The 27,803-nt window shown below is 32.5% G+C and overlaps 2 protein-coding genes and 3 pseudogenes across 2 annotated transcripts; 3 read left to right on the forward strand and 2 right to left on the reverse strand.

Moving 5' to 3' along the window:
• Positions 1-271: 271 nt before the first annotated feature.
• On the reverse strand, positions 272-11,867 carry LOC120209103 (succinate dehydrogenase subunit 6, mitochondrial-like). Its single transcript, XM_039208160.1, has 4 exons — positions 11,854-11,867; positions 3,165-3,354; positions 2,293-2,395; positions 272-446 (listed from the first exon to the last, which is right to left on the reverse strand). The coding sequence occupies exons 2-4, from the start codon at positions 3,348-3,350 to the stop codon at positions 292-294; spliced, it is 444 nt and encodes a 147-aa protein (XP_039064091.1). The 5' UTR covers positions 3,351-3,354; positions 11,854-11,867; the 3' UTR covers positions 272-291.
• Positions 11,193-12,973, forward strand: LOC120209104 (calmodulin-5/6/7/8). The gene is made up of 2 exons (XM_039208161.1): positions 11,193-11,371; positions 12,292-12,973. Exons 1-2 carry the CDS (start codon positions 11,296-11,298, stop codon positions 12,663-12,665), a joined length of 450 nt encoding a protein of 149 aa, XP_039064092.1. The 5' UTR covers positions 11,193-11,295; the 3' UTR covers positions 12,666-12,973.
• Positions 12,974-15,696: 2,723 nt separating this feature from the next.
• LOC120209105 lies at positions 15,697-19,630 on the forward strand (annotated as a pseudogene).
• Positions 19,631-21,211: 1,581 nt separating this feature from the next.
• On the forward strand, positions 21,212-22,289 carry LOC120209068 (annotated as a pseudogene).
• Positions 22,290-22,467: 178 nt separating this feature from the next.
• Positions 22,468-25,181, reverse strand: LOC120209069 (annotated as a pseudogene).
• Between the last annotated feature and the right edge of the window lie 2,622 nt (positions 25,182-27,803).

Genomic DNA, 27,803 nt, shown 5'->3' on the forward strand with positions numbered 1-27,803 from the left:
CAAAAATCATAGGGGACAGCATCTCGATGCTGTGTATTTTCTACGTGAAACTATATTCATTAATGGCCTTATCAAAATGACAAAACAAAATCATTTGCCAACTGTGATAGAACTGCAGCAACTTAGTAATGTAAACAATGGTTTCACTCAAACTCGAATTCAAGGTCTCCTAAAAACAGCCACAACATCGAACCAAACATTATGTCTTTGAGATAAGTTTTTCAGACATGTCGCCATTATTAAGCAAATGGAAACCGAGCACAGGTGCCGCATTCAACAGCACTATAAGTTTTAAGATCGCCTCTGGCACTTCTTTTCCCACCATTCCATGAATTTGACTTGTGCAGCCATTGTGTCCAACCTGTAGAGTTGATGCCAGTGGTTTGCGACTTCTTGTCCGAATGTCCAACCAAACACGCCTCCTCCTAATAAAGCCAGTCCGGCACCTGAGACAAAAATCGGGTTGAGAAGCTTAGATAACTCATACCCATTTCTCATAACATTAACCAAATCAAGTTCTAACACGTAGTTTTATTAGTATAAAACTCGCAACCTAGAATTTTTTCCAAGCCTTTTCGTGTTATTGTATCCAGGAAATCAGTAGGAAGAAGCTTAAAATAACTTCCCTTTGACTCCTAATATTAGTCAAACCCAGTGTTTAAAAAGGCGCAGGCGAGGCGCGCCTGGGCGCTAAGGCAAGGCGAGGGTGAAACGCCTAATTAGGTCTAGGCGAGGCGATTTCAATGAAGGCGCAACAAGGCACGCCTAAGGCTTACTAGGCGCTGAGGCACCGAGGCGCAAAAAGGCACCCCTTTTCATTTTTTTTTCATTTTTTTGTTTTTGTTTTATTATGTTTTACGTACTAACTTATACATCAACAACAAAAAAGAAGTAAAAATGAAATGTCAGTGCAGAAAAGAGTAAAACATGGTGAGGGTGATTAGAAAAGAGAGTTTCCTGGGAGACGTATGAAAATTTGGCGTAAAATACAGATAAACGGGTGCTTTACCTATATAATTACTGTTTGTCTTGAAGTTTGAAAGAGAGAAACAAAGGGGGATGAATAAAAGCCATTTTGGTGTTAAAAAAGACAACTGATTGAGCAGACAAAATGAGAGAGAGGCATGCATGCACGAACTGAGAATCGGGGGAGGAAAAGATAGGTTTCAATGAGTTTTGTTGTATAGTAATGGGTTCTTGAGCAGCACGTTTAGCACATGGCGAAATTTGAATCCATGAGAAAGAAAGAAAAGCTTGAAAACACAATTTAGAAATACGAAAATGGAGGATTAGGGTGGATAGAAGTAGGGTTTAGGGTGTAGATGGTGTTGACAAGGAGGAACACACGTTTGTTGAGAGGTGCTGAGGTGGAGGGACAAGGAGACAAGTAAGAAGTTGATGCCAACTCATTACTAGCCTTCTATTTATTGTTTCAGTTTCTTATGTGGAATTGTGGACCAAGGGAGGAAGTGGGATTTTGCTTGGGTTCTCAAGGTTCAATGGTAGATAGAAGAAAATTGATGTTTAATACATAAAATGTTGATAATGAATACTCTGGTATTTATATTGCATGAACTGTTTCTTTTTATTATACAACTGGAAAAAACTTATATATCTTTTATTTTTAAAAAGTGCATCTCACTTTAATAAGGCTCGCTCCTTGCGCCTTGGCAATAAAACCCCTATCGCTGGTCAAACCAAGGTCTGACGCCGACTTATAATAGAAGTAAATTTGCAACATAGCATGTTCTTAGATGCACAAAAGTTATTTTTTTCTTACAAGTCTTTTCGTATTATTGTATCCAGAAAACCAGGCTAATTATATTTTCCTTCATAATTTTTCTGTCTCTCCTACTGATCTACTTTAGTTGTATTAGTATGAATCATAAGCCAGGGAACAAGCTGGACCGTGCTAGTACTAGAAGTGCTTCGAAGCCAGCAAAGAAAGATATTCGTAAGACCTAGACCGGCTACCAAAAGGACACAAAAAAGAACTTCAGTTCACAAGGACAATACCGGAAACACAAGGGATTATGACTCATTGTGAACAATGAGATCACTTATGCACTTACCATTGCCTCGTAAGCTTCTTTGGCTACCTAGGTGGAAACATTGTATATTTAATTATCGGCTTAATAATGCAATGTCTGAAAGGATCTTCCACCCATACACTCCCCTAATTCTTAAAAGGAACTGGGACTTTGAACAGTATTCAGACTGAACCAGATTTTGGCATTCCATCACTATTTTATATAACAAAAAAAGTGGCCAAAGAGAATAAGCGCATGTTACCATGTAAACTCCTCGAGTATTTCCAGGCAAGACCTGCAGTCGAGACAGCTCCAATAGCACTTCCTGCTAAGGCAATGTTTGCCGCTTCCCTAGTAGTCTTCAACTGAAAAGGCAAACAAATGAAATCATGCAATTAGAAACTTGCTACTTCAATCAAATGACAATTCCATTAGCTGCATACCTTACAGACATAATATTCGGTATTTTAACAATAACTTACGCAACAAACTTTTGAATCAATTAATAAAAACACCCCATTTTCAACAGTACTTTCAAGTTTCAATATTTTGAAATACTCTACATAAAATCACATAGAAGCCTAGAAGGACAGCACCGTGTTCCTATTAGAAAGAAAACAAAGGAAAGTTATGCAAGGAATCAACTGAAGGCACAATCTAGCAGGAATGGGAATTCTAAAACCAAAGCTACAAGCTAAAAAGCAGGGATAAGCTGAGATAATATACGAAGCTGGCTAGCTGAGATAATATACGAAGCTGTCTAGTTGAAATATATATATATGATCCAATCACAAAATGTAATACTTTTTAGTTTTACACAAATCTAGGACCATTGGATGAGTAGAAATAGAAATTGATATTAACAGTTCGATATAAGAAGATATTCGCTTAAAAAACAATGAGCTAATCTTATACTTCGATTTGCATTCATCCAACATTAATCTGTGTAAAATTTAAAAAATTATACACTGTAAAGTAGATCCTAACCCATGTATATATAAGTTAGTGCATCAAAGAAACCCAACACGAAAAAAATAACAAATTCGCTATAAGTTGAGCTAAATCAAAGAAAACCAATGAGAAAAAAAAATAAAAAATGAGGGGGGGAAGAGTGAAAGGGAAAGAAATTATTACGATGGGACCATGGACCGGATCAGAAGCGATGAACTCGTTAACATCGGATTCAGACCATGATGGAAGAGACTCTTGGCGGCTGATGAATCTTGAATAGACATCGGTATATGGAAATCGCTCAGCCCAGAATTCTTTGAATTCTCGACAGTGCTTCTTCAAGAACGAATCTGATGATGAATCGCCCATTTTCTTTCGCTGATTACTATTTTTCAAATCGTATTGATTGATCTCTCGCTTTCTCGCACTCAGATTCCTCGGCCTCCTTACTTTAAAGATGGGTGTGAGGGTTTGGATTTTGTACGATGACGGGTCAGGTCGTTTTGCTGCACTCACCAATCATATTATTATTTGTCAATTTTTCTTTTTAATCATAAATTTGTGTTGATTAATTATAGAAAACCATATCTTAACTAAATTAATTTTATATAATTAATAGTAGCTGAGGGTTAGTTTGGTTGGTATGTTTGTAATTTATATTGATTATTACATCTTAAAAATGATAGTTCAACTTGAATATCATAAGCTACAAATATCGTTTGTTCGATCAAAAATGGAATATTGAAATTAAAGCGATTCAATAAATAATCGGGATCAAAACGATCATAATGATCATTCAATCAAATGTTAAATACATATTTTAATATTATATAATTTTATGAATTTATTGAGTGACTTCACTAATAAAAAATGCTATATTTTATAAGATTCAAATATAAACAAATACATATGTAAGATATGTGTGTATTATCATAGACTAAATAATTCTGAACATATATTATATTTTAATCATCTCAAACTACTAAAATATATTATATCTTTCTATAAAGTACAGGGATCATATTCTAATAAATTAAAGTAAAATTATTAAAAAAAATTATGAAGAGAGTGATGGAATCGATAATTAACCCTAATTAAATTATTCTTTAATTATTGTTGTCTTTTATTAATTGTTATTCTTCTTTCCATGATGGAATTAGGAACATATGCCCTATTAAGTTAAAAAGTATTTGGAATGTGTTTGTTCCTTTCTTTTCCTTTTTTGCTATTTTTCTTTCCAGTCCTCGTAAAGTTATCACTTATCATTTTTAACCCCAAGAAATCTTAATTAATAATCTTTTTCAGTTAAAATTAAATTTGATTCATATCTTTTTTATAATTAACATATTTTGAGATTGTGATTGGAATTATTCAACTAAGGGTGAACGAAACTCGACTCGAATCGAAAAATTATTTTTTCCGACTCAACTTAACTAGAGAAAACTTAGAGTTGTAATTTCATAAACTCGATTCCACTCGGAAAAAAATTAAGTTCAATTCGAGTTGTAAATTACAACTAGAATAGTAAATCAAATAACTCAAAATTTTTTGTGATTAATAGATTGGTTTTGAAGTTTGAGTCAAGTCCCTCGACTATATATGATATATGTGTATTACATATAAATAAATATATATGTATTATTACATATGAATAAAACTATTGAAATTAAAATTAAATAATAGCATAATATTATAAATATTTACAATTAAATTTAAAACAAATAATCAAAAAATATACTCGGTTCGAATTTGTATATTCGACTCAAAAAAATTCAAGTTAACTTTGACTTATAAAAATAAAACTTATCAACATGAATTTTTTTAACTCGACTCGATCTAACGTATGTAAAATCAGATAATCGTTCAGGTTTTAGTCGAGTCATGTCAAGTCATGTCAAATCATATACAGGTCGTGTCAGATCAGGTCAAATCAGTTCGTGTCATTTTCATATTAATATTACTATCAAATTCAGATGGGGTTCGGATCGGGTTAATTTCAGTTCGAATTGTTGTCAGTTCAGGTAAAACGGTTCGGGTCCAAATTAGTTAAATTTCAGGTTAATTCAGGTTCATATGGAATTCAAGTCGGATCTCGTTCAAATTGGGTCACATCATTGACAGACAAAATTCACGTCGGTTCTTATCGGGTGCGAATTGACTTCAAGTCGGGTTGTTTTTGGGTTAATTAGTTTTCATTTTTCATGAACAACGAATTGCTATTTTTAATTGTATATGATTTGGAGTAAATTACAAAAAAAAATTATGAGTCGATTTTATTAAAAATATAATTTTAAGGACTAAATTGAACAAACAATAAATTACATACAAAATTTTTAAATAAATTAAACAATACGAATGTATGAGGCATAAAATCGAAATATAAATAAGTATGAGTCAATTTCATATACAAATATAATTTTAATGACTAGATTGAAGTAAATTAAAATAATATAAATAATTATGGGCCAATTTCATATACAAATATAATTTTAAGGATTAAATTGAACAGATATGAAAATACAAATTAAAATTTAAATAAATTACACAACATGTAGGGACCAAATCCAAAATAATTGTAAAATATGAAACTTGAATTAATATAAAAATGAACTGAATTGTATTTATTTTAAAAGTTGAGGGAAAATTAAATCAATTTTAATATATATATATATATATATATATATATATATGATGAATGTTATGATAATATGATAATGCATGTATATATAATGTACACTATACTTATATTATAAGTATATATATATATAATGTTATGCATACATTATAAGTATATAATATAAGTATATATATACTTATACATATGTATAATTATACCTATATATACAATTACACACACACACACACACACATATATATATATATATATATATATATATATATATATATATATATATAAGTATTTATATATAGGTATGTATATAAATATATAAATATATATAAGTATATGTATATATAAGTATATACATAAGTATATATAAGTATATATGTTTGATGTATACAAGTATATGCATAAGTATGTATATATATATATATATATATATATCTTTAAACATAAGTGACTAAAATAAAATATTTTAAAATCAATATTCACGTCTAATAATTGTGCACATTAAAGAAAGAATGGAGTATTAAAAGTAATTAGAATGTATACAATACTAAATTGCATTGAATTGAAAAATTCAAGAAAATATTTATAATTAGAACATGTCTAAAATGAAAGAAATTAAAAATCAAAATAAAAAATTTCTGATTGTTAGAGAACCATGTTTCTAATTAATCCAAAAAATCTATTGGAAACTAAAAAAAACACCAACGTTCGTCAAAAAAAAAAAACAAAATACCTATTCCCTTTTCTAAATTCCAAAAAAAAAATCAATTTTTGCTCTCCCTCTTCTAAATTTCTAAACAATCAAATTTTCCCTAAAAAAATATTTCTTTTAGAAAGTTCTCTCACAACTCATATGAATATATATATATATATATATATATATATAAAAAAGTTTATTGTTTATTTTAAATTGATGATTAAATTTAAAATTTTCATTCTCAAGTAAATTAATCTTTTATATATTTTAAAATTTTCAGTTAAATTATATTTAAATTATTAATTAATTAATACATATAAATAGATTCAACTTATAAATATTTGAATTAATTTTATATAATATAATAAAATCATGTTCAATAAATAAATTATTTAATAAAATTAATTTATTGATTATAATTAAGATTTATAATATAAGGATTATAATTAATATAGAAAGTAAATTTATTAATTTAAGTATCATAACTTAAGATTTATATTAACTTTTAAAGAGTAATCATATTAATTGTCATAATTTATTTAATTGTCAAAAAATTATCATAAATAAAAATTTGTTTTAATTTTAAAAAGTAATCATATTAATTATTATAGTTTATTATAAATTCAAAACCTCACAACTCCATCAATTGTAACTTATAAGTCAAGTAAATATTAATTCAATTTAATAATACATCTGATCATTTACAAGTTGAGTCAATTACAGATCAAGTTTATTACAGGTCAGGTTAATAACAGGTCGGGTATTATCAGTTATTTATCGTGTTAATATCAGGTTCAGTTTCATATAAGATCGGGTGCAGATCGGGTTCGGTTATCACATTATTAGGTTCAATTCGAGTTCAGGTCGTTCTCAGTTCGGGTGCAGGTCGATTGCAGGTCGTAACTTTTCAAGTCCAACTCGTATTCAGCTCAACACCAGTTTGGACTCGAATCGATTTCGAATCACCACCACCTCGAGTCATAAGCAGTTTTGACTCAGTCGATTTCAGTCAATTTTATAGGCCGTGTCATTTTTTTACATCCCTAGTTCACCCCTACACTTAACCATACAATAACTCGTTTGATTTAAAAATTTAAAAAAATTATAAATAGGTCAACCATTTAGTAAAAATATTTATTTTAGGATTTTATTAATAAACATTTTAATAGTTATTTTTGAATTTTTTTCTTAAAACAAATTAAGAGTGATAAAGTCTTCGAATTTCTGAAAAATATCAACTAAATCCTTAATTTATTTACACTTAATTAACCCCAGTGGAGGAGCCACGTATTAGTGAGGGTGGACACGTGTTCACCATGAAATTTAAATTTTCTTCGATTATTTACTTATTTTTATTGATGATGTCCACCTTGAATTTTTCCGTACCCACCCTGAAATCTGAGTTTTCTTCAATTAGTTACTTATTTTACGGATGATATCCGCTCTAAAATTTTATCTGTACTCATCCCATTTAAAAATTTTATGTTGTCAACGTATATATGTCTACTTGAAAAATATTTTTCGATCCGCCTATTTGATAAACATTAATTGTTAAATCTAATAATGTGTTTTAATCAGTTCAACGATTAAAATCAGTTAAATAATTTAAAATTGTTAATTTAAGAATTCAATTGAATGTACTGATATATTTTTTTTAATTTAAGAGGTAAAAGAATATCAATTATTCCCGACCTTATCTTTATTTACCTGTGGAATTTATTGATGAAAAAGTGCAAAGAATTCCTCTCATCTAAAATATTCTATTGTAGGCTCATGAAAATTAATACAAGTGGTTAGGATTTAAAATTTTAAATTTATAAAATTAAGTTTGAATCACATTACAACCACTTTCAATGAACAATGACTGAAAGAATCAACTTTTTATAACAAAAAAAATTCTATTGTTGCGTTGTTCTCATTTCTTTTATTGTCTAGGAACTTGACCGATTACGGAATATTTAGATGCAATACTTTGTACATGTGTACACCTTTATTTTTTTTATTAATTATATAAATATAAATATAATATTAGAAAAATCATTGAGTAGTCTCGGTAATGTAAAAATATTTATTTTTCTTAAAAAAATTTAAATTCAAACATTTGTATTATAATATATAGTGGTGTATCCACACTTAGTAAAGATGGGTACGTGTTCACTCTGAAATTAATTTTTTTTCGGTTATTTATTTATTTTATTAATTATGTCCACTATGAGATTGCTCGTGCTCACCCTGAAATCTAAGTTTTCTTCGATTGATTTATTTTACTGACAATGTTCATCCTGAAATTTTATTTGTACCCATATCATTTAAAAATTTTATATTGTTAATATATGTGTACCCAATCTGAAAAATATTTTTGGATTCGTCAATATATATATATATATATATACGTTGAGTTCGAATATTAATAAACTTGTGAAATGAGCTTACCAAACAACTCATGTAGGAATGTCTAAATTAACTCTCAATTGAACATTATAATAGTACTATAATTTATTTATTTTTATTTTTTAGTATTCTTACGATAAAAAATATTATATGTTGAAATTTGATTGAAACACGTGAATTTTCTACAAATAATATTTAAGGATAACCTGATAAGAAAATCAAAAGTCGAAGGATTAAATTGATTGAAAAGTGAAAAGAATCAAAGTCAGAATTTCACTAAAATACAAGGGCTAAAGTAAGTACCAAACCATAATATGGAACCAAGAAAATACATTATTTAAAATAGATCGTCCATTGATTTTCATAATTAATTTTATGCAGGAATGGATCGAGGAGCGGATATGCGCAGTCTCCACCTTAAAATTTTTAAATTATTATATATTTTTATTTTTTTATGTATTTTCTATTGAAAGTCTGTTTTCTTCCCCTAAAATTTTATAAGTTTAAGTTCACCCCATTAAAATTTTACAAGTTTTACTTCACCCCTAACTTAAAATCATGCATCCTCTCTGATCATATGAAATGTTTCGAAGAAAATAGACAAATTAAAAAATTTCGTTGTCATGATAAGAAAAAAAAACAATCAAATATATTTGTGATAGACTCTATCGTGATAGGTTTGAAGTCTACTAATGATAGTATACCTATTGTGACATCTTTTAAGTATGGTCGAGTAAAACTCGATTCGATTCGAAAAATAATTTTTTTGAATTGATTTGAATCAAATTGATTTTGAGTTGTAATTTTATAAACTCAACTCGATTTGAATTTTTTTAGTTCAAATTGAATTGTAAAATACAACTCAAATAACTCGAAATATTTAGTAATTAGTAGATTGATTTTTAAGTTTGAGTCTAGTCCCTAGAATTTGTATGATATATGTATTCACATATGAAAAAAATGAAGAAATATATATGTATTGCATATGGTTATAAAAAACTATTTAGATTGTAATCAAATAATATTATAAATATTTACAATTAAATTTAAACATAAACTAAAAATTTAAATCAACTACGAGCTCGAATAATTTAACAAACTTTTCGACTTGACTTGATCAAACACTCACTCCTACTTGTAAGGACATATTTATAGGCTACGGTGTTGATGCAACAATCACCTAGGAATAGATTATTGATGATGAAGAGATTAAAATTCTTGAAGGTTATATGATTAGAGGAACGATAGACAATAAATTTTCATTGATTTTTTTGATAGAGTTCATAAATATCTTAAATAACTAAACGTTTTTATTAATATCTTAGATAACTAAATGAATCGTTTCCTGACCTACATGATAGTGTCAATCGAAAAATCTACTTTTGTAAATCATTTATCTCCCTATCTATATTCGTCTCACGTTTTATGAGTTTAAAATTAACAAATCAAATTTTTTTTATAGAGATAATTACATTTTTAACGCGTATTATATTTAAAAGTTATATGGTAAAGTACACAAATGATCTTCTTACTGTAGGGTGATATTTATTGAGTAACATCAACTTTATCCAATTACATTTTAACGAGTTTTATATTTAAAAATTATAGGGTAAAGTAAACAAATGGTCTTCCTATTGTAGGATGATGTGTTATTGAGTCTCCTGACTATTATAAGTTATAAAGGGTCATTTGATTATAAGATGTTTTGTTGAGCCCATAAACTATTAAAAGTTATAAAACGATTACTCCACTAATTCATATGTTCCAAACTCATCATTTTTCGTTAAAAAAATAGAAAGTCTTCCGAGCTGGATGTTAATGTGTTGATTGTGATATTATAGTCATTTGAGATTCTCATATCATATTTTATAACATCCCAGTCAACATGTTAACATCCAACTCAGGATGCCATAAATTTTTAATGTAAAACAACGAGTTTGAACAAATGAAATAGTCAGATGAATGTTTTGTAACTTTTAATAGTCAAGGGACTCAATAAAGTAACATTATATAGTTAAAGAACCATTTTATGAATTTTAATAGTTGAAAGATTCAATAAAAAATACCCTATAACTTGGGGACCATTGTTGTACTTTATCAAAGATTATACTAATCGAAGATAAGTAAGAAATCATAGTTGAATACTGAAAATTAATGTGAATCCTATCAACTTTGTGAAGTCAGTAGTCCAGGTTCCATTCAAATCCTTGAGGACACCACTAATTGATGCGTGACTTGAGATTCTCGAGACATCACCGACAATATTTTGGCGTGAGAGAGAGAGAAAAGAAAAGATAATTTAGGTAACAATTGCGATAAAACAAAAACTATAAGGACCAATCTAATAATTGGAATAGTTCAGGGACAATTTGCTAATAAAACCAAATAGAAGTAATCAAATGAGTGCGGATGAGAGGGAATCAGATGCCTTACTGTATTGGGCCCTTTATATACACTTGTTATCCCCTTCGACATTTACCATATTCAACACAACACAACACGTCGAACACTCATCATTCCCCCCCGCGACTTTCCCTCTCCCCAAACACCTCATTTCCGAGAAAAAGAGAAGCTCAAGTTTAGGTAGCAGGAAGAAAATGGCTGATCAGCTTACTGAAGACCAGATCTCTGAGTTCAAGGAGGCCTTCAGCCTCTTCGACAAGGATGGCGATGGTCCCTTCTCTCATCTCTCTCTATATCGCTTTTATTTTCTTCTTGATGTTTTTCTTTTTAATTATGCGTTAATTATTTTTCTTTGTTCGGTTCAGCTCTGTTTTGCGGATCCTACTGTCGTTTTTTTTATATTTTATGCTTGATTTTTTCTCTCTACAAATTTGCGATCGTTTTCTTTTGTGATTCGAATTGTATGATGGATCTAGGATTACGAATTATGAATTCATGATCCTGGTTGATCTTTTTCGGTTTCATTTCTATTGCTGTGGTTCTTGATTTCTATCTCTGTAAATGTTTTTTTTCTGCTTTCAGTTCCATTATTGTTGACTTTTATAGGTCAGTTCATTGATTTTATGTATTTGACTTGCTACTGTTAGATCTTTTTTGATGCAAAAGAGACTTGCCTATATCGCCATTTCTTTTGGTATTAGCTTATGTTTGAGATTTGATTTGTAATTTAGTCATGATTGAAGAGTGAATTTCTTTTGTGTAAATTTTAAATCTTATTCGGTAAGCTTCCATTGATCTTGTATGCAAGTTACATAGATTGAATCTCCAGAAAATTTTCTGATCTATAATCCCATACATGGAAATTTTTGTTTGGTACTTACTAGAGAGTACATGAAAGTTATTGATCCAGAATGTATTAATTGATCCAGAATGTATTAGTTGATCCATGAGTTTGTTGAACTTCTATTTCCCAATGTTTCCGCATCCTTTGAGCTTTTATGAAACAATAAGTTTGATTGAATTCATTCGCGCATTGGAAAAATGCTCACAATCCGTATTCTACTGTGTTTAGTTGGCTATCATTTATGTCTGATTTTCTTACCAAATTTAGTTAGTTGTCTTGATTGTTTCATAGTCGATATAGTAGTCTTATTTCTTTGCTTTGCATATCTTTTTCGTTATCATTGTAGGTTGCATTACTACCAAAGAGCTGGGGACTGTGATGCGATCACTTGGACAGAACCCTACCGAGGCAGAACTCCAAGATATGATCAACGAAGTTGACGCTGATGGGAATGGGACCATTGATTTTCCTGAATTCCTTAACCTCATGGCAAGGAAAATGAAAGATACTGACTCAGAGGAGGAACTTAAAGAGGCTTTCAGGGTGTTTGACAAGGACCAGAATGGCTTCATATCAGCTGCTGAGCTCCGTCACGTTATGACAAATCTTGGTGAGAAGCTTACAGATGAGGAAGTCGATGAGATGATCCGTGAGGCCGATGTTGATGGTGACGGGCAGATCAACTATGATGAGTTCGTCAAAGTCATGATGGCCAAGTAAGGATCTCTCCAACCATAACCAAGATCCAAAAATGGCAAAAAAAAATGAGGAAAAAAACAGTGCAGATAAGTTTGCAAATATTTCAATTTCTCAATTTACATCTATGTTTTTTCTTGTCTCACGGTTGGTCGTCTGTTTATTGTTTGCATTATTTCATGGACCAGCTTGTTTGCTCTGTTTTTTGTTCCGAACTCCGGGTTTTCATTAGCAGTGTCATCTTTTTTTTTTTCTTACCGTTTGGCGTTTTCTTTCTATTCTTGGTGCCATGAAACTTAGAACAATTTGCAACAAGATTCCATGTTTTTGCTTATGGATGACCAATTTTTACCATATTTTAAAATTTCAGTAATATCATAGTTTTCAATAGTTTGTTTGATTTTCTTTTTCTAATACGGCATTTCTCGTTGTGTGCTATGGTTTTGTTTTGCCCGGTTCAAACTACAATCTCCATTGTTTGATCACTGATTTCATATGGTGCTTGTCTCCTTATTCTTCACCTTCCTACCGTCCGGTCTTGAACGAAGATGCTTCAGCGTGGACGATCGAAGGAACTTAAAAATTTAGGACAATTTTAAGAATATTTTAATAAACTTAAAAAGAAAGCTTTGGAGTTTTTTTTTTTTTTATAATTTTCAAAAGATGAATGTTCTATTATTTAATTACGGGTTGATAAAACCAAAGCAATGTCAAAGTTGAGTGGTCAAATTGATTTCTTTTTAAAGTGTAGTGGTCAGAACATAAATATAATAAAAAATGAGTGATATAAATTGTAGTTCACCCTTAGAAGAGCATCTAAATTTAACTAGAAGAAAGAAAACATCCTCCTTTTCTCTCTTGCTCTCTGTAATTCCCCTTCTAGTGTTGGCAAATATAGTGTGCAAATCGAATCGAAAAATGGATCAAAATCTTGGCCAACTATTATTATCCCAAAGTTGGTACATAACGCATGTGTGCATTGCATTGAATAACAACGCATCTCCCATCACCACATTCATCCTTTGCTAATATATTCTTCCAAATAACTCTATTTTTCGTTTGGTCTAATCCTGCCCTCAATCCCCGCTTTAAAAATTTTGAAATCTAGTTCCACGGGAGTTATTCAAGTATCGAATTTGCAATTATTGTCAATCCAAAACTTGAATAAATCCTTTTCTACTCCGGTTGTAGTTTATTTGACAGCTCCTTGACTTTTAATTCTACGAATTCTGTCTTTTTTTTCCTTCTTGTGTGCTTTTAAAGTCTAGTTAAATCAATAACAACGTTAACTGAAATTTAATCCTTAAATCAATATTGTGAACATTAAAATGTTGGATATTCAGAATTTAACAAAACAAAAGTTTTTTAATTTTTTTAAAATCAGACAAGTATAGTGAGAGGATAAAAATGTCAAGAGTTTGAAGAGTACAAGGACTTCAGGCATAATTAAACCGTTTAATCTTATTACCTGGTTTTTATCTTACCTAATCTAACTACAATCGGGAACCCCTTTGGTTGTTTTGACAGGAGGAGAGAGAGGACAACGTCATATGTGCCCGGCAATAATCGTAGCCAAAAGCCAAAGAAAGAAACGAAATCAAAAGATGGGAAACGACGTCGTAAACGTGATTGTGTTTTCCTCTAGATCTATCATATATTATATATGAAATGTGTATTTCATAAAAAAAAAAAAAAGGAATATGTTGTCTTATTTAGTGCAAGTATGTGTTTGCCAATTATGGGGTTTCATTAATGATAGTTACGCAATTATGTCATTAGTTTTAGTTAAAGACGAGAATTACCTGAATACTGATTTCATCATGTTATAATCTAATTAGTGGGATATTAATAGTTTAAGTTTTTTTTTTCATTCTTTTATATTATATTTTTTCAAATCGTTTTCTTGATCATCGTTATCTAACATCTTATATATATTTTTATAATTGTTATTCTATTGTTCTACAATTTTTATTTTTTAATTTTTTTTTAAATCACATAATTTAAATAAGTTTAATAATTTTAGGGTTAAGGTTTTGTTGCATTGTTTATTTGAAAATTCTAGAAGTACAAAGTATTTATTTAAAAAAAAGGAAAATTAATCTCGTTGAGGAGATCGAATAGAAGAAAAATTGAAGTTTTTACTTGCTTTTTATTGATTTTTGAGAAAAATTAACTCGAAAATAAAAAAAATAAGAAAAAACATAATATTTCACTGCAAAAGATGATTGGTGACATAAAAAGGGACAGAGAGGGGGAGAAAAAACAACCACCACATCATTACATGTTGATAAATTAATGGTTTGATGATTAAGAGAACAATTCAGAAACATGAATGTCTAAATTTTAACTTCTTTATTGTTTATCTTTTTGGTGTACATATATATACTTCTTTTAACATGAGTCCGCGTGGGATGTACTGATTTTATCACAGTTCTAAAATCACACATCATAAATAAAAATTAAAATGATTTTTTTAATCAAGAACTAGTACAGACAAAAGAATTCAGAGTCCTATTTAAACACAATTAACAAGTTCAGGGACTAAAAGCTGGTTTATTCCAATAATATTCCTAAATTTTTAAAAAAATGTAAATTAAATAAATATCCATAAGAGAAATTCGTTAATTTATTAGTTACAAACTTACAATTTACAAACCTACCGCACAAGGGTAGGTTGTCTGTTCTATTTCCCCTCGATAGAACTTTACCAGTCTCTCTCAGGTAAATTCTATTCTCTTCATTTTTGTTTGTTTGTTTGTTTGTTTTTTTACTTTACATCTACCCCTAATTTGATAGAGATTTACGATTTTCGAAGTTAGCGGATTTGATTGTTCAGTTGCGGACGAAATTAATTTGATAGAAATTTGAATTTATTTTTATTTTGGTTGGAATCTGTGTTTGAATTTTTGAAGTTATATACATTTGGCTGCATAACATAGCTGTTTTTATCTCTTTACATTTTTTTAATAATTCCAGTTGATCCGGATGCTGATATTGTTGTCTGGTAAAGAATTAAATGGTTTGGAAGAGTAAGGTTAATCAACTAGGAGGATTTAATCCTTTATTTTGATTTTCCCCAATGTAGTGTGGTAATTAGGTACAGCGAAATGATGAGGCTGCAAACCTATACCGGTCTCAGCTTAGTAGCGATGCTAGCTGTTATTTATCATGCATTCGACAGTAGAGGCCAGTTTTATCCTGCTATGGTGTATTTATCAACCTCTAAGATCAGCTTGCTGCTTGTTCTCAACATGGGCCTTGTCTTTATGTGCATTTTATGGCAATTAACCAAACGGATATTCCTCGGGTCCCTTCGTGAGGCCGAGGTCGAGCGGTTGAACGAGCAGTCGTGGAGGGAGGTCATGGAGATCCTCTTTGCAATCACTATTTTTCGGCAGGACTTCTCCGTTTCATTCCTCGGGATGGTTACCGCTCTCTTGTTAATCAAGGCTTTGCATTGATTGGAACAGAAAAGGGTTGAGTACATCGAGACAACGCCTTCCGTTCCTATGTTGTCTCATGTTCGGATTGTTTCTTTTCTGGGTTTCCTCCTCCTTCTATATTGTCTGTTTTTGTCCAGCTCTCAAGGTTTTGATCCAAACTCGAGAAGCTTCAGTCTCCCTATTCTTTGCATTTGAGTAAGTTTTTAACCTGGCACATTTTCTTCTGTTGTGATTAATGATTATCGATTGAACTGTTTCTAAATGCATTTCTTCTAAGTATATTTTGGGGGCAATTATTCAAAACTTTTTTTGTATTTAAAATTTAAATTGTCCGGAGAATTTTAGGTTTAATGTAATGGATTGGCAAGGATGAACATGATACATGTAGTCATAGTTCCTCATTTTTTTTACTAAGGTCCTGATGACTATGCATAGGGATCTCTTATTTTGGAGCATGATTAAGGATTGCAAAATTATTCTCGTTCTGGACTGCTAGACTAGAAAGAATCGAGAAAGAAACTCTTTAAATTTGTCATATATGTTGAAAATCCAAATAATTTTTGCTTCACAGTAGTTTGCATAATATGACTAGTTTTGATTCCTCCCCTTGTTTCTTTCCAAATGCTCTGTTCATTCACATGTATCATTGTTCTTTATCTGTTTCAGCTGCACTAGCGAGTTATGGATATTTATTTTTCCAGTTTATCTAATTTCACTCTGGACTAATGTTGAATTCTTTGGGTCCAGGTACATGATATTGGCAATGACTATAGTGTCGACTTTTATAAAATATTGTTTCTACGTGAGTGTCATGCTTATGGAAGGACAATGGGAGAAAAAACCTGTCTATACCTTCTACTTGGAGCTCATCCGGGACTTGCTTTACTTGTCTATGTATTTATGCTTCTTTCTTGTAATTTTCATGAAGTAAACCTTTTCCTTTTAGTTTCTGCACGATTGCATATATGTTTATTTTATTTATGTGCATAAATAATTTGTCTGTTGGATAATGTTTTAATGCATGAGGTTCTCTGAAGCATTTTAGTTAGAATGCTACACTTTATGTTAGGAATTTTAATCAAGCTTCAGATCCCATTCAGTTGTCCTGATATCTATGTTTTAAAGTTGAAGGATCCCATCCCATTCACATTGATCAATGATATGCTTGTGAATATGTGTGTATAATGTAAATATGTCAACCTAAGCTCAAATCTTGGTGTATAATGTAAATATGTGTGTGTGTATATATATATCCTATAGATTGATCAATGACGTGGTTGTGAATTTTTAATTTGTTTCTGCAGGAACTATGGTGTACCTCTACACTTAATACGGGAGCTATATGAAACCTTTTGGAATTTCAAAATTCATGTGGCTGACTACTTGCGTTATAGGAAGATCACTTCAAATATGAATGATAGATACCCAGATGCTACTCTTGAAGAGCTTGCTTCGTGAGTGAAATATTATTTGTTTATGAACTCAATTTTATATTTTTAGGAATCTTTTAATTGCATGTTAAATTCTGGATTCTTAATTGCTTACCGATCTGATGGCCAGAAATGATGCAACATGTATCATATGCCGGGAAGAGATGACCACAGTAAGAAGTTAGTTTGTGGACATCTTTTTCATGTGCACTGTCTTCGATCATGGCTGGAGAGACAGCATACCTGCCCTACATGTAGAGCTCTGGTTTTGCCACCTGAAAATGGAACAAGTTCATCTGGAGGGCAACATGGACCATGGTCAGATGCTCAAGGACAGGGTAACCTCATTGTAACATCATCTCTAATAAGATGAGCTCTTTCTTTGAGGATTTTGATTTTTTTCGATAAATTTTAACTGTTGTATGCCACATGTTAGTTCTGCTTTCTGGTTTTTGAGATAGTAGAGATCATCCATGAACAAATTGCCAAAACTTTTTGGAACTTCGTTGCTTTGTCCTAGATATCTGATAAATCAATGGAGCCTTTCAAATTTTCCATCCATTATTAACTTAAATTTAGGTTATTTATCTTTTTGCTTGCTAACTATTTGTGCCTTGTTGAACTGCATGTGAACTAGCTAAGGGCTGTGCCTCTTATAAGGTGCGGAAATGCAAAAATGTTCACAGGTTTTACTCGTGCTTCAAGGCATGCATCTTAGTGTGGTGCATTACTTGAGGGCTTTTTCTCCCGAACCCCATAGTAACAACGTCCATGTTTTGGTCTCAAATTTTGGGGGGATAACCGGCTCCATATCCCGGTATTTTATACCACACTGCAGCTGTAAGCTGATTTAGGTCGATAAGAATCGGAATTCTGACATTAATGAATTACTTGGCTCTGCATCGATATTGCTCCACTTTTAACTTTTATAACTTCGCAATTATCAAACTTTCATTACTGTTTAAAAAACTTAAGCTAAGTGTTTAAAGTGAAAACAGGGTCTGGCACAAATTCAGCTAGACAAGGTTCTGGTGGTGGTGACATGGCCACTGATAATTTGACCCAGCATCAGGCCAGGCTTCAGGCTACTGCCACGGCAGCTTCAATAAATGAGAGATCCTACATCTATCCTTCTGCGAACACTCTAGTTTCGTAGGTAGTTTTATACTTGTAATAGTTCATGTCAATGAGATTTGAAGTTTCCTGATTTTTCCGGCTTTGTTATCTTTCCTCTTTTTCCCCATATGATGTTTACCTGCCAATTGCAGTGCACTGATTATTAATTTCAAGGACTCCAACTGCATTGGTTGGTTAACCCCAACCGGTACTTCGATTTACTTGTTACAATGTTGTGCATTTTATATGCAGGTCTCCTGGATATGTTGTACTTCCTAAGGCTCATGAGTCATTGTCCGAGTCCACAAAGGTTGAATCTAGTGGACCGAGCACTTCCATCTGAGAACAATTTGCCATTCCTGGTGGACAAGCTAATATGTCCTTTTCACAACTCCCTCATTGTGCTTTTGTTCCTTTTCAATCACCTTTTGCTGATGGAAACTCGGGAGAGGCATCGAGCAGCAACCCGAACATTCCGGCTTCGCAGTTGGAAGCTCAGTAAAAAATCATTCAACATCAGATTGAGGTATCACTTATGTATTGATCGGTTCTATTCTCGGTTTCTCTTTTATTTCTCGTGCCCGTTGTAGGATATACGTATTTTTCTAGCTCTCGACATTTGGTCAACACATACATACATACGTACAATTCATATTTATATGTACATAATTGTGTAATTCGCTGCATGGCACGAGATTCCAATGTCGCAACCAGACTTTTTTTTTCGGATAGCCTCCTAATTTGCTTCTTTTGTTCTGTTCCAAAACCGAATAGGTGCTGCAACATCAGCTCAAACTCCTACAGATGCATAAGCCAAAAACCGAGGGAGGCACGGATGCCAGTCTCACCGCCTCATTGGATAGAAAAGGGAAGACCATTTCTTCATCTTCTTCGAGAGACTGAAGAGAAATACATACCTTTTTCACGACTGTATTGTTTTGTCTTTAAATGGAAACAGGCCCTGCTAACTTTGTTGCTGCTACTAGGTGAAGATGTAATTTTGGAGGGTCAAAGTATATTTGTTTTCAGTAAGTGTAATTTTTCTATTGAATTAATTTCAATTTTTTTTTGTGATTTTTAAGAAAATTTGAAGAAGCACAAAATGAGTCTCGAACCAACCCGAAACCCGAACGAAACTTAAATTTAAACATCGGATTAGTGGGTGCATAACAATAAAAAATTTAATTCCGAAGAAATTTTTTTTAATTTTAAACTCTAAACCGTAAAACTGAGCATGAAAAACCAGCCCTTAAACCCGAGAATCCATTAAGAAAAACCAGCCCATGTGTTATTTTGAAAAACCATGATCCTTTTCACCCAAGTAAAGGCTATATATATATATAGGCATAAACTCCTCCTTGAAAAATCCCTAATCTTATCAACCGATAGCAGTTCTTTTCTTTTAAGATCACTGATATTCGTTTCAAGGACGATGACGTCGACCGTCACCAATGTTTATTGCTCTCACTGTCTCCAGTTTTCCAAGGCTGCCATTGAGCTAAATTCTTGTAAGCACCTCCGCTCTTCTTTTTTTATTTTAAGTTCCTTTATTAATTTATATGTTCATGGCGATGAATGTGGGATTGATCCGATTGTAGTTCGTGTTCTTCTTGCGGAAAACTGGTGAGCGAGGTCAGTGTGAAGGGAAATTCTTCGTCGGTGTTGAAGAATAAGTTTAAAAGATCCGGAAAAGCCTTGAAGATTATTAAACCTAAACTTCCTCGTGGATCGGATGACAGGATTGAACGTTCCTAATTTCTTCTTCTTCTTTTTCTTTTTTGGAAGGATATTTGTTAATTGCTTTATTATTTAGTCTTTTTAAAGTAACAATTGATCATGAACGGTCTAAGAAACAGTTCTTCATAGATGTGATCAACAGTGGCCCATTTCCCCCCCGATCGTTTTATGAATTTACTTGAATTGTTGAACTCGAAATCCTTAAAGAAAGATTGCATGGGAAGAAAACTGTTACGTTGAAATTTATTAATTTTTTTTTATTTAAAATCAAAATAAATTAAAGCATCTTTTATTATTTAATTTGAAATCGAATTAAACATACACAGTGAAAAAATGTTTTTTTCGAACTTTACGTACATGGATTACTTATCAGATAACGAATGTTATTAAAAATGTCTTTTAGAATTATATCAGCAAACATTAAATACTTACCAATAATTATCGGAGACGATGTTATTAATAAAAAATATAAATTTTAAAACGATCATGAGAAATAACTAAAAAATATTTTAAAACTTTAGTATACTTTAATTCGCGCTAAACTTAACACATTAATTTTTGACGGCAATTTTTTTAAAATTTTGACAAACTGATAAATTTGGTAACAACTTCATTCAACCAAATCCTTCCATCTTTGTTGTAATTGTGATCTTAGAATTCCAAATTCATGTCGATTTTTAAAAATTAAAAAAAAAAGAATATTTTTTGGGGGGTATTCATGGATCGAATAAAACCGATATTTCTAAGGAAAACCACCATAAAAACTTAAAAACACAAAAATAAGATGAAAAATGAAAAAGGAAGATTCGAGGCATAAAATGAAATGCAATGAATATCGCATAAAATGAAGATTAAAATCCGAGGCCAGTATGTTTGGAGAATTGCCACCGTTGTTAAGAGTAACGTCCCTCTTTCATCAAGAGCTGAAGATTACTACCATAATGAAGATGGAGCTATAGAGAAACCAGCTTCGTCGCCTTCTAAAAGCTTCAGGTATACAGTTTCCTCATCTTATTAACACAAAGCTCTTAATCTCGATGTTTGCTCGAACATCGTTGAACCAATTAAGCAATGCAGGTTTCTAAACCATGCCGCTGCGATGGAAACCGAGGCGGACGCAAAGGTGAACGGATCAACGGCAAAAATCATGGAGACTATGCTCAGTACAACAAGTTGAGGATTTTAAAAACCTATTAAGAATCTCCACACTGCTTTCAAGTAGCATATTAATGTGTACCACACTGCCAATAATAAGTACCTTAACAACCCTCCAAGCCCTGACAGTCGATCGCAGTCTCGGACCGGATATGAAATTCCCAGCAGGGTCCATGATAGTGTTCGTATTAACCTCAACAGCCATCAATCTCACCTTGATCGATCGGTTCCTTTTTCCGTTGTGGCAGAAGATAACACAAAAATGGCCGATGCCCCTCCATCGAATCGGACTCGGTCACTTGTTTAACATGATGGGTATGCCCGTTGCTTCCCTGGTTGAATCAAAAATGCTAAATTTGGCTCAAATCCACCATGTTTCAGACCATCCGGGGTCCGTTGTTCCAATGTTTGTACTATGGTTGGTGCCTCAGCTAGTACTGGTTGGACTCGGTGAAGCATTTCATTACCCAGGGCAACTCACATTGTACCATCAAGAATTCCCGAAGCCACTGAGAAGCACTGCAGCCGTGATGGTTTCGGTCGTCATCGGACTAGCCTACCATCTAAGCACCGCCGTGGTCGATCTAGTTAGAAGGGTCACGACATGGTTACCGGACAATATAAACAACGTAGGGCTAGGGAATGTGTATCTGATGTTTTCCATGATGCAAATGCTGAACTTTTATTTTTTGTTCTGCGCGAAGTGTTATCAGTGTGTGGAGGAAAGAAATGAAAGCAAAAATCCGAGAAATAATGCAGACGATTGAAGAAACAGAGAAGCTCCACGATTTCAAAAACAGAGTTTTGGTGGAATTCGAGATTCATTTCGAATTTTCTAGGGAAACAGACAGATAAGGGAGGATAATGAGTGAACATTTCTAGCTTTTGAAAGCAAATGACGACATTAAAGAGTAGCTATGTACACTTTTGGCTAGTTATTCGACAGGCTACTAGAATAAAAAAGAAAAGAAGCCTGTTGATACTTGCAAAACCAAGAAACACCAATATTTGCTTATTTTGATTCATGCTCCATGTCGCTTCTTGTTGTAGAGGCAATAATCGATATCCGATTTTCCCTTCTTCGGAAAGAGGAGCCATGGTAACAAAAGCAGCAATGAACCACCCAACACAACAATTCATGAATAAATATTGACAGAAAGATGGTCATTGTACAACAATGTCACGAATCTAATCAATGCAAATTTCGTAAGAAGCCTTAGATTACCATAATTTCTCATCGGGTCATGGATAATTGTTTGTAAATTGAGAACCATCAAGATAGGAGATATAAAATTCGGAATACCTGTAAGCATTCATTCTGAATGCAAACACTAGTTTCCGGAACCAACTCCATTCTTGAGGCGAAAACCTTTCATCATTGATAGCTCCCCTACGAACATTAGAACAAGAGAGATCATTCAAAAGCTTGATATTATTAAAACATTTTAAGATAATTTGATTCAGTATCCTCATAATCATGTAAATCATGTAAAGAACAGTACACAACATTATTTTCCATGCCCCAGAAGAAATAAACCGAAAGAACTTTAAATTTGAACTTACAAGACATTAGCTGATCTTGCAATCTCCCGAATTCTCGCCAGGATCCTCTTCAGAAACCACAATGTCATTGGAGAGCCCTGAAATATAATCTTCATCCGCATCGTCCCCATCACTTTCAAGATCAGCTCTACTATACCTCCTTTCAACATATCCAAACATCTGCCGCCTCTGTTGGCAGAGAACATGCATTATAACATCAGGGGGAAGTGTGACAGGTGACTGATCTTCTCTACTCTGTCATTTGGACTCCATGATCTGTAAATAGAGAATATAAGTACGAAAAAATAGGCATTCGTTAATCATCTCGTAAACTATCAAATATGAGATGATACCTTCTTCAAGTTGTTAGGCGGTGCAGTTTCATCACTCGAACACCTAACATTACTCGAACAAGCTTGGTGTCCTTTTTCCAAATAAATATATGCCCACAATCGGAACCACTCATCACATATTCATCTTTGGGGCCAAAAAAACTCACTCCTTTGACTGTCCGTGAATTTCTGTGACCCACATAAACTTGTGGCTCCTTATCTCTCTGCTGAGCTTCAGATTCGAGGGATAAAGGAGAAGGCCCGAGCCCCATGTTCTTTTGGAATAAGTAAATCAACTCATCATTGTAAGAAACAAGTAGTTCACTTGTGTTAGAATAAGCTAACCCTGTAATATGAATATGGTTGGAGTGAAGCAGATGACGAGGGCAAAATACGTTCACTGGTGTTTCTGAAACATTAGATGCATCCAGTGGATATTTTCTAAAATCATAGACGCGCTCATATTCATCAGAACCTCCTATAGCAAAGTAATTCGGATTCCTTGGATCAATTGCGATGGCATTTAACCTCATGTTTAAATTCTTCGAATGAGAAGCAGTGAAATAGCTTTGAAGTAGAACCACATCGCAGATCAAACTTCAACACAAAATAGCAAGAATAACAACAAAATCTAAAAAACTGAAGCCAAATTTTAGTTTCAATTTCAATTAAATTAACTAACATGTTGAGCTAAGCCATCTTCACCACAACTAAAGAATATGTGTGGACTTCCGCGCCCAATAGCAAGGCTGTGCACCCGACCTTGGTGTTTTCCCAATCTTTTCGTTTTAACATGACCATTCTCCGAAATTTCTCCAAGCCTCACCTGAAACAAGAGGAAAACTTTTATACGGACAATCTGATAACTACATTCTTCGTTTAAATATTTTTTTCTGAATGAGCAACAATAACCTATTACTAGCATCTACATATTACTTCGGCCCTTCATTTTTCTGTAAGTATCCATATCTAACACCCGTGCTAGACACAATTCCAAAATGAGCATGGGATATCATACCTGATGAGTCGAGAAAATTTTAAAATTGAAGATACTTGTGCCGAACGCGTAATCATATTCGAACTCCACCTAACCGAGTAACATAGACTAGCATCGAGGATCAAAGCAAGGATAAACAGAAGCAAAGAACTTCACTATCTGGCCATCAGCAGCAAAAGTGATTATTCTCTTATCATCAGTGAAGGGCATAAATTTTGCCCGAAATATGTTGTCCAAGTGGCCGGAAACATACTAAGACGTTTTGCTTTTAGCAACCCAGTTCCAGAACATAACATGTTTGTCTCAGAACTAGACACCAGGATGTAACCAGTGGAGTTGAATTCCACAGTGTTCAAACATCCCTCATGGCCTTTCAGTTTCCCATAAAGGTCTATTTTTTCCCACTATAGCCTGTACCAAAACAAACAAAAACAATAAAAAAAAAACAACTGAATCTTAATTACACCCAGAATTCTAGATCAAATTTGAGTTCATACTGTAAAACAAATCAAACCCATTTTCTATGGAATTCCATCCAACATAGACCGTCAAAGAAATACCCAGAATTTTCTAATTTTTCTAGAGATGACTCCTTCTCATAGTTCATTTGATACAGTGACCAAAGTATTTGAACAGATGGGAAAAAGAGAAAGAGGCAGAAGAATAAGCTGTGAAACCTGCGAAGCAGAGAGATGACGAGCAAAGCTTATTGGGGTGCAAAGACCCATTTCGCGGTTGATGATCTCTGCAAAACCATGTTTGACTCTCTTCAAACTTGTCGCCTCCATGTTTCAATTCAACTTCACGGTTTACAGTTCATTTTAGTTGCGGGTTCTTGCTTGGTGGTGTGGCTTACTAAAATTGTGCACCCTTGTGTAGAAAGCGCGACGAATACGCGGCATTGTCCTAGTCGGGGTCGGGCCAAAACCCGGTTCTAAAATTTTATTAAATCAAGACCCATCAAAATTCAAATTCAATACCTATTTTTATGTCAGAACCCACCAAAATATCGAGTGGACTGGGCTCAATACGGGTTGTTTTTGGATGAAAAATAGAAATTAAAAACATGTTCAACAATAATTACTATTATTATTTTTAAATAATTTAACTTTTTTTAATTAGACTCTTAAACTCAAATATTAGAATCTCCATCTAAATTTTAATATCTTACATTACATATAATATATATTCAAATATAAATACGAGAATTATGCTTTCCATATATATTTAAAACAGCTATATGATAAATTATTAATACATTTGTGTATAATATACGTAGATGAAAATAGAGTAACTACTAGCTAGGCGGCAAAATTTATGCAGACAGCTCTATCAAAAGTAGGTAGAAGACTCAATTATATAAGTCCCATCTCATTAAGCATCAAACCAAAGGCTCTCTCGGTCTTAGAAGTCATAACACTTTGGTAGATGGTCCACACTAAGCAATTATTTTTTTACAAAGTAATATCTTTTATAAATATTCTCAAACTAAATCATTTATTCATCCTGCTGCAATTATTGGTGTTCAAACATAAGACCTTTTGAAACAATAATAATTCATTTAATCATTGAGATAGTTCGTGTACATTGAGCAATTTCACTCTCACTTGATAAAAATGAAAATTTATAATGGATGTAGAGATTCTTGACAGTGTAATTAAATTAAAATTTTACGAATTTAAAATTTAATATATTTTTTATAAATTTAATTTATATTTATAGATTTAGTTAATATAAAAAAATTTACTTGTACTTTTTTTATTTAAATTAAAATAGAATTTTCATTATTCACGATCTAGTTTGATTAATATATAGTCATTTGTAGTAATGTGTTCAAAGAGGTAAATACATAAATTTCCGGCAACCAACATGAAAAATTAGCTAGTCAAACTCTAGTCTACGGTTTTAGACTGCACCAACCACCTGCTTGATGTAATGCTTGACCGTTGGCAACTTACCCTAAATTCAAGATTGCTTTGTAGTCCACCCCACTTGTGATCACCCAACTTTATATCACAAAAAAAAATATTTACTTTTTATTATTTGGTCATTAATAAGCTAGACCTTAGCATAGGTACTTAGAATGTTTAATTTGGAGCGTGAGAGTACTTGGGCCAAAATGCCGACACTCTATCGATTTCATTCAACTAATTTCGGCCGAACCATTGCGCCCACACTAATTACCACAGGTGACACCGCCCATCTCCATGGCTCACATCACAAAGGATGGCCTTTGGATCTACAACTTCAGCGTGATTAAATCATGTGCCAACTCGATAGAATCTACCATACATCCACGCCCAGTAAATTCAGCATTGACCTTCTCCAAATTTCAAATATATATGAATTATGAACGAGGCAAAAGTCTTTCAACGCAATATTATTATCTCACTCTTAAAAGACATACATGATAAGATGTAAATATGAGATATAATATTAATTTTTCTCAATTTTTTTAATAATCTATGATGTTTATAAGATATTATCGTTTCAGAATTTTCTTAATTAATTGATAACGTACACACCCTATATACGTAACAATTCAAATTCAAAATTTGTAGAGATAATAATATTCTTTTTTATCACTCAAATTAATAGATAGATTGGCAACGTATACCGTTTGGTTTTATTGATTTGGTAAGATTGACTCGAAAATAGTGATTGTGGGAACGGTTTAGGTGCATGCACCTGCCATCTTTGGAAAGCTACCAAAACAACTCACGTACTACATGCGTCACGAATTGGGGATGTGATTGGTTTTGTTGTTTCATGGAGCGTTAGAACAGAATACGGTACCAATTATTTGATAACGGACGTTTGTTTCTCTATTCCGTTATGCGAACCTCTCTGTCCTTATCCGTAACAGAGATACAAAAATCGGAAGTCCGTTACCAACCGTTATCGTGACGTCATCGTGCTCCTACGACCGTCCACTGTCCTCTCGTTCCTCGCGTGATGCTCTAATCCTCTTTCTTCTAGTATGGGTTGCTCGAGAGATACGGAAAGGGGGGTGGAACAATGGGGTTGTTCGATAATGATGACGTTCTTGCTTTGTTAGAGTTAAGCCTGCTTTTTCTGACATATATTTTGTCTCTTAGTTGCATTATATCTGCCACGTGTTCGGTTTTACTAATCTGAATGTTCTATCCCAAGGTGTCTTTCCTTTTCTTTCTTTTGCTCTCTGGTTTAAGTTAGGGTTGAGCAAAAATAGGGTTTAATTTGATTTTATTCGATAAATTAAATTCATCTAACTACAATCAAAACTAGTTATTACTATAATGTACATACAAACGAATTTATAATTAATCCCAAACTGGTTTAATAGGTTACGAGTGGAATCATACTTAGTGATTTAGAACTTATAATCCTAAAAAGTTGAGAGAATAAAAATAAACAACTTGAGAGACTGA

This window comes from Hibiscus syriacus, unplaced genomic scaffold, assembly GCF_006381635.1.
Source record: "Hibiscus syriacus cultivar Baekdansim isolate YM2019G1 unplaced genomic scaffold, ASM638163v2 tig00018093_pilon, whole genome shotgun sequence".
NCBI classification, from domain to species: Eukaryota; Viridiplantae; Streptophyta; class Magnoliopsida; order Malvales; family Malvaceae; genus Hibiscus; species Hibiscus syriacus.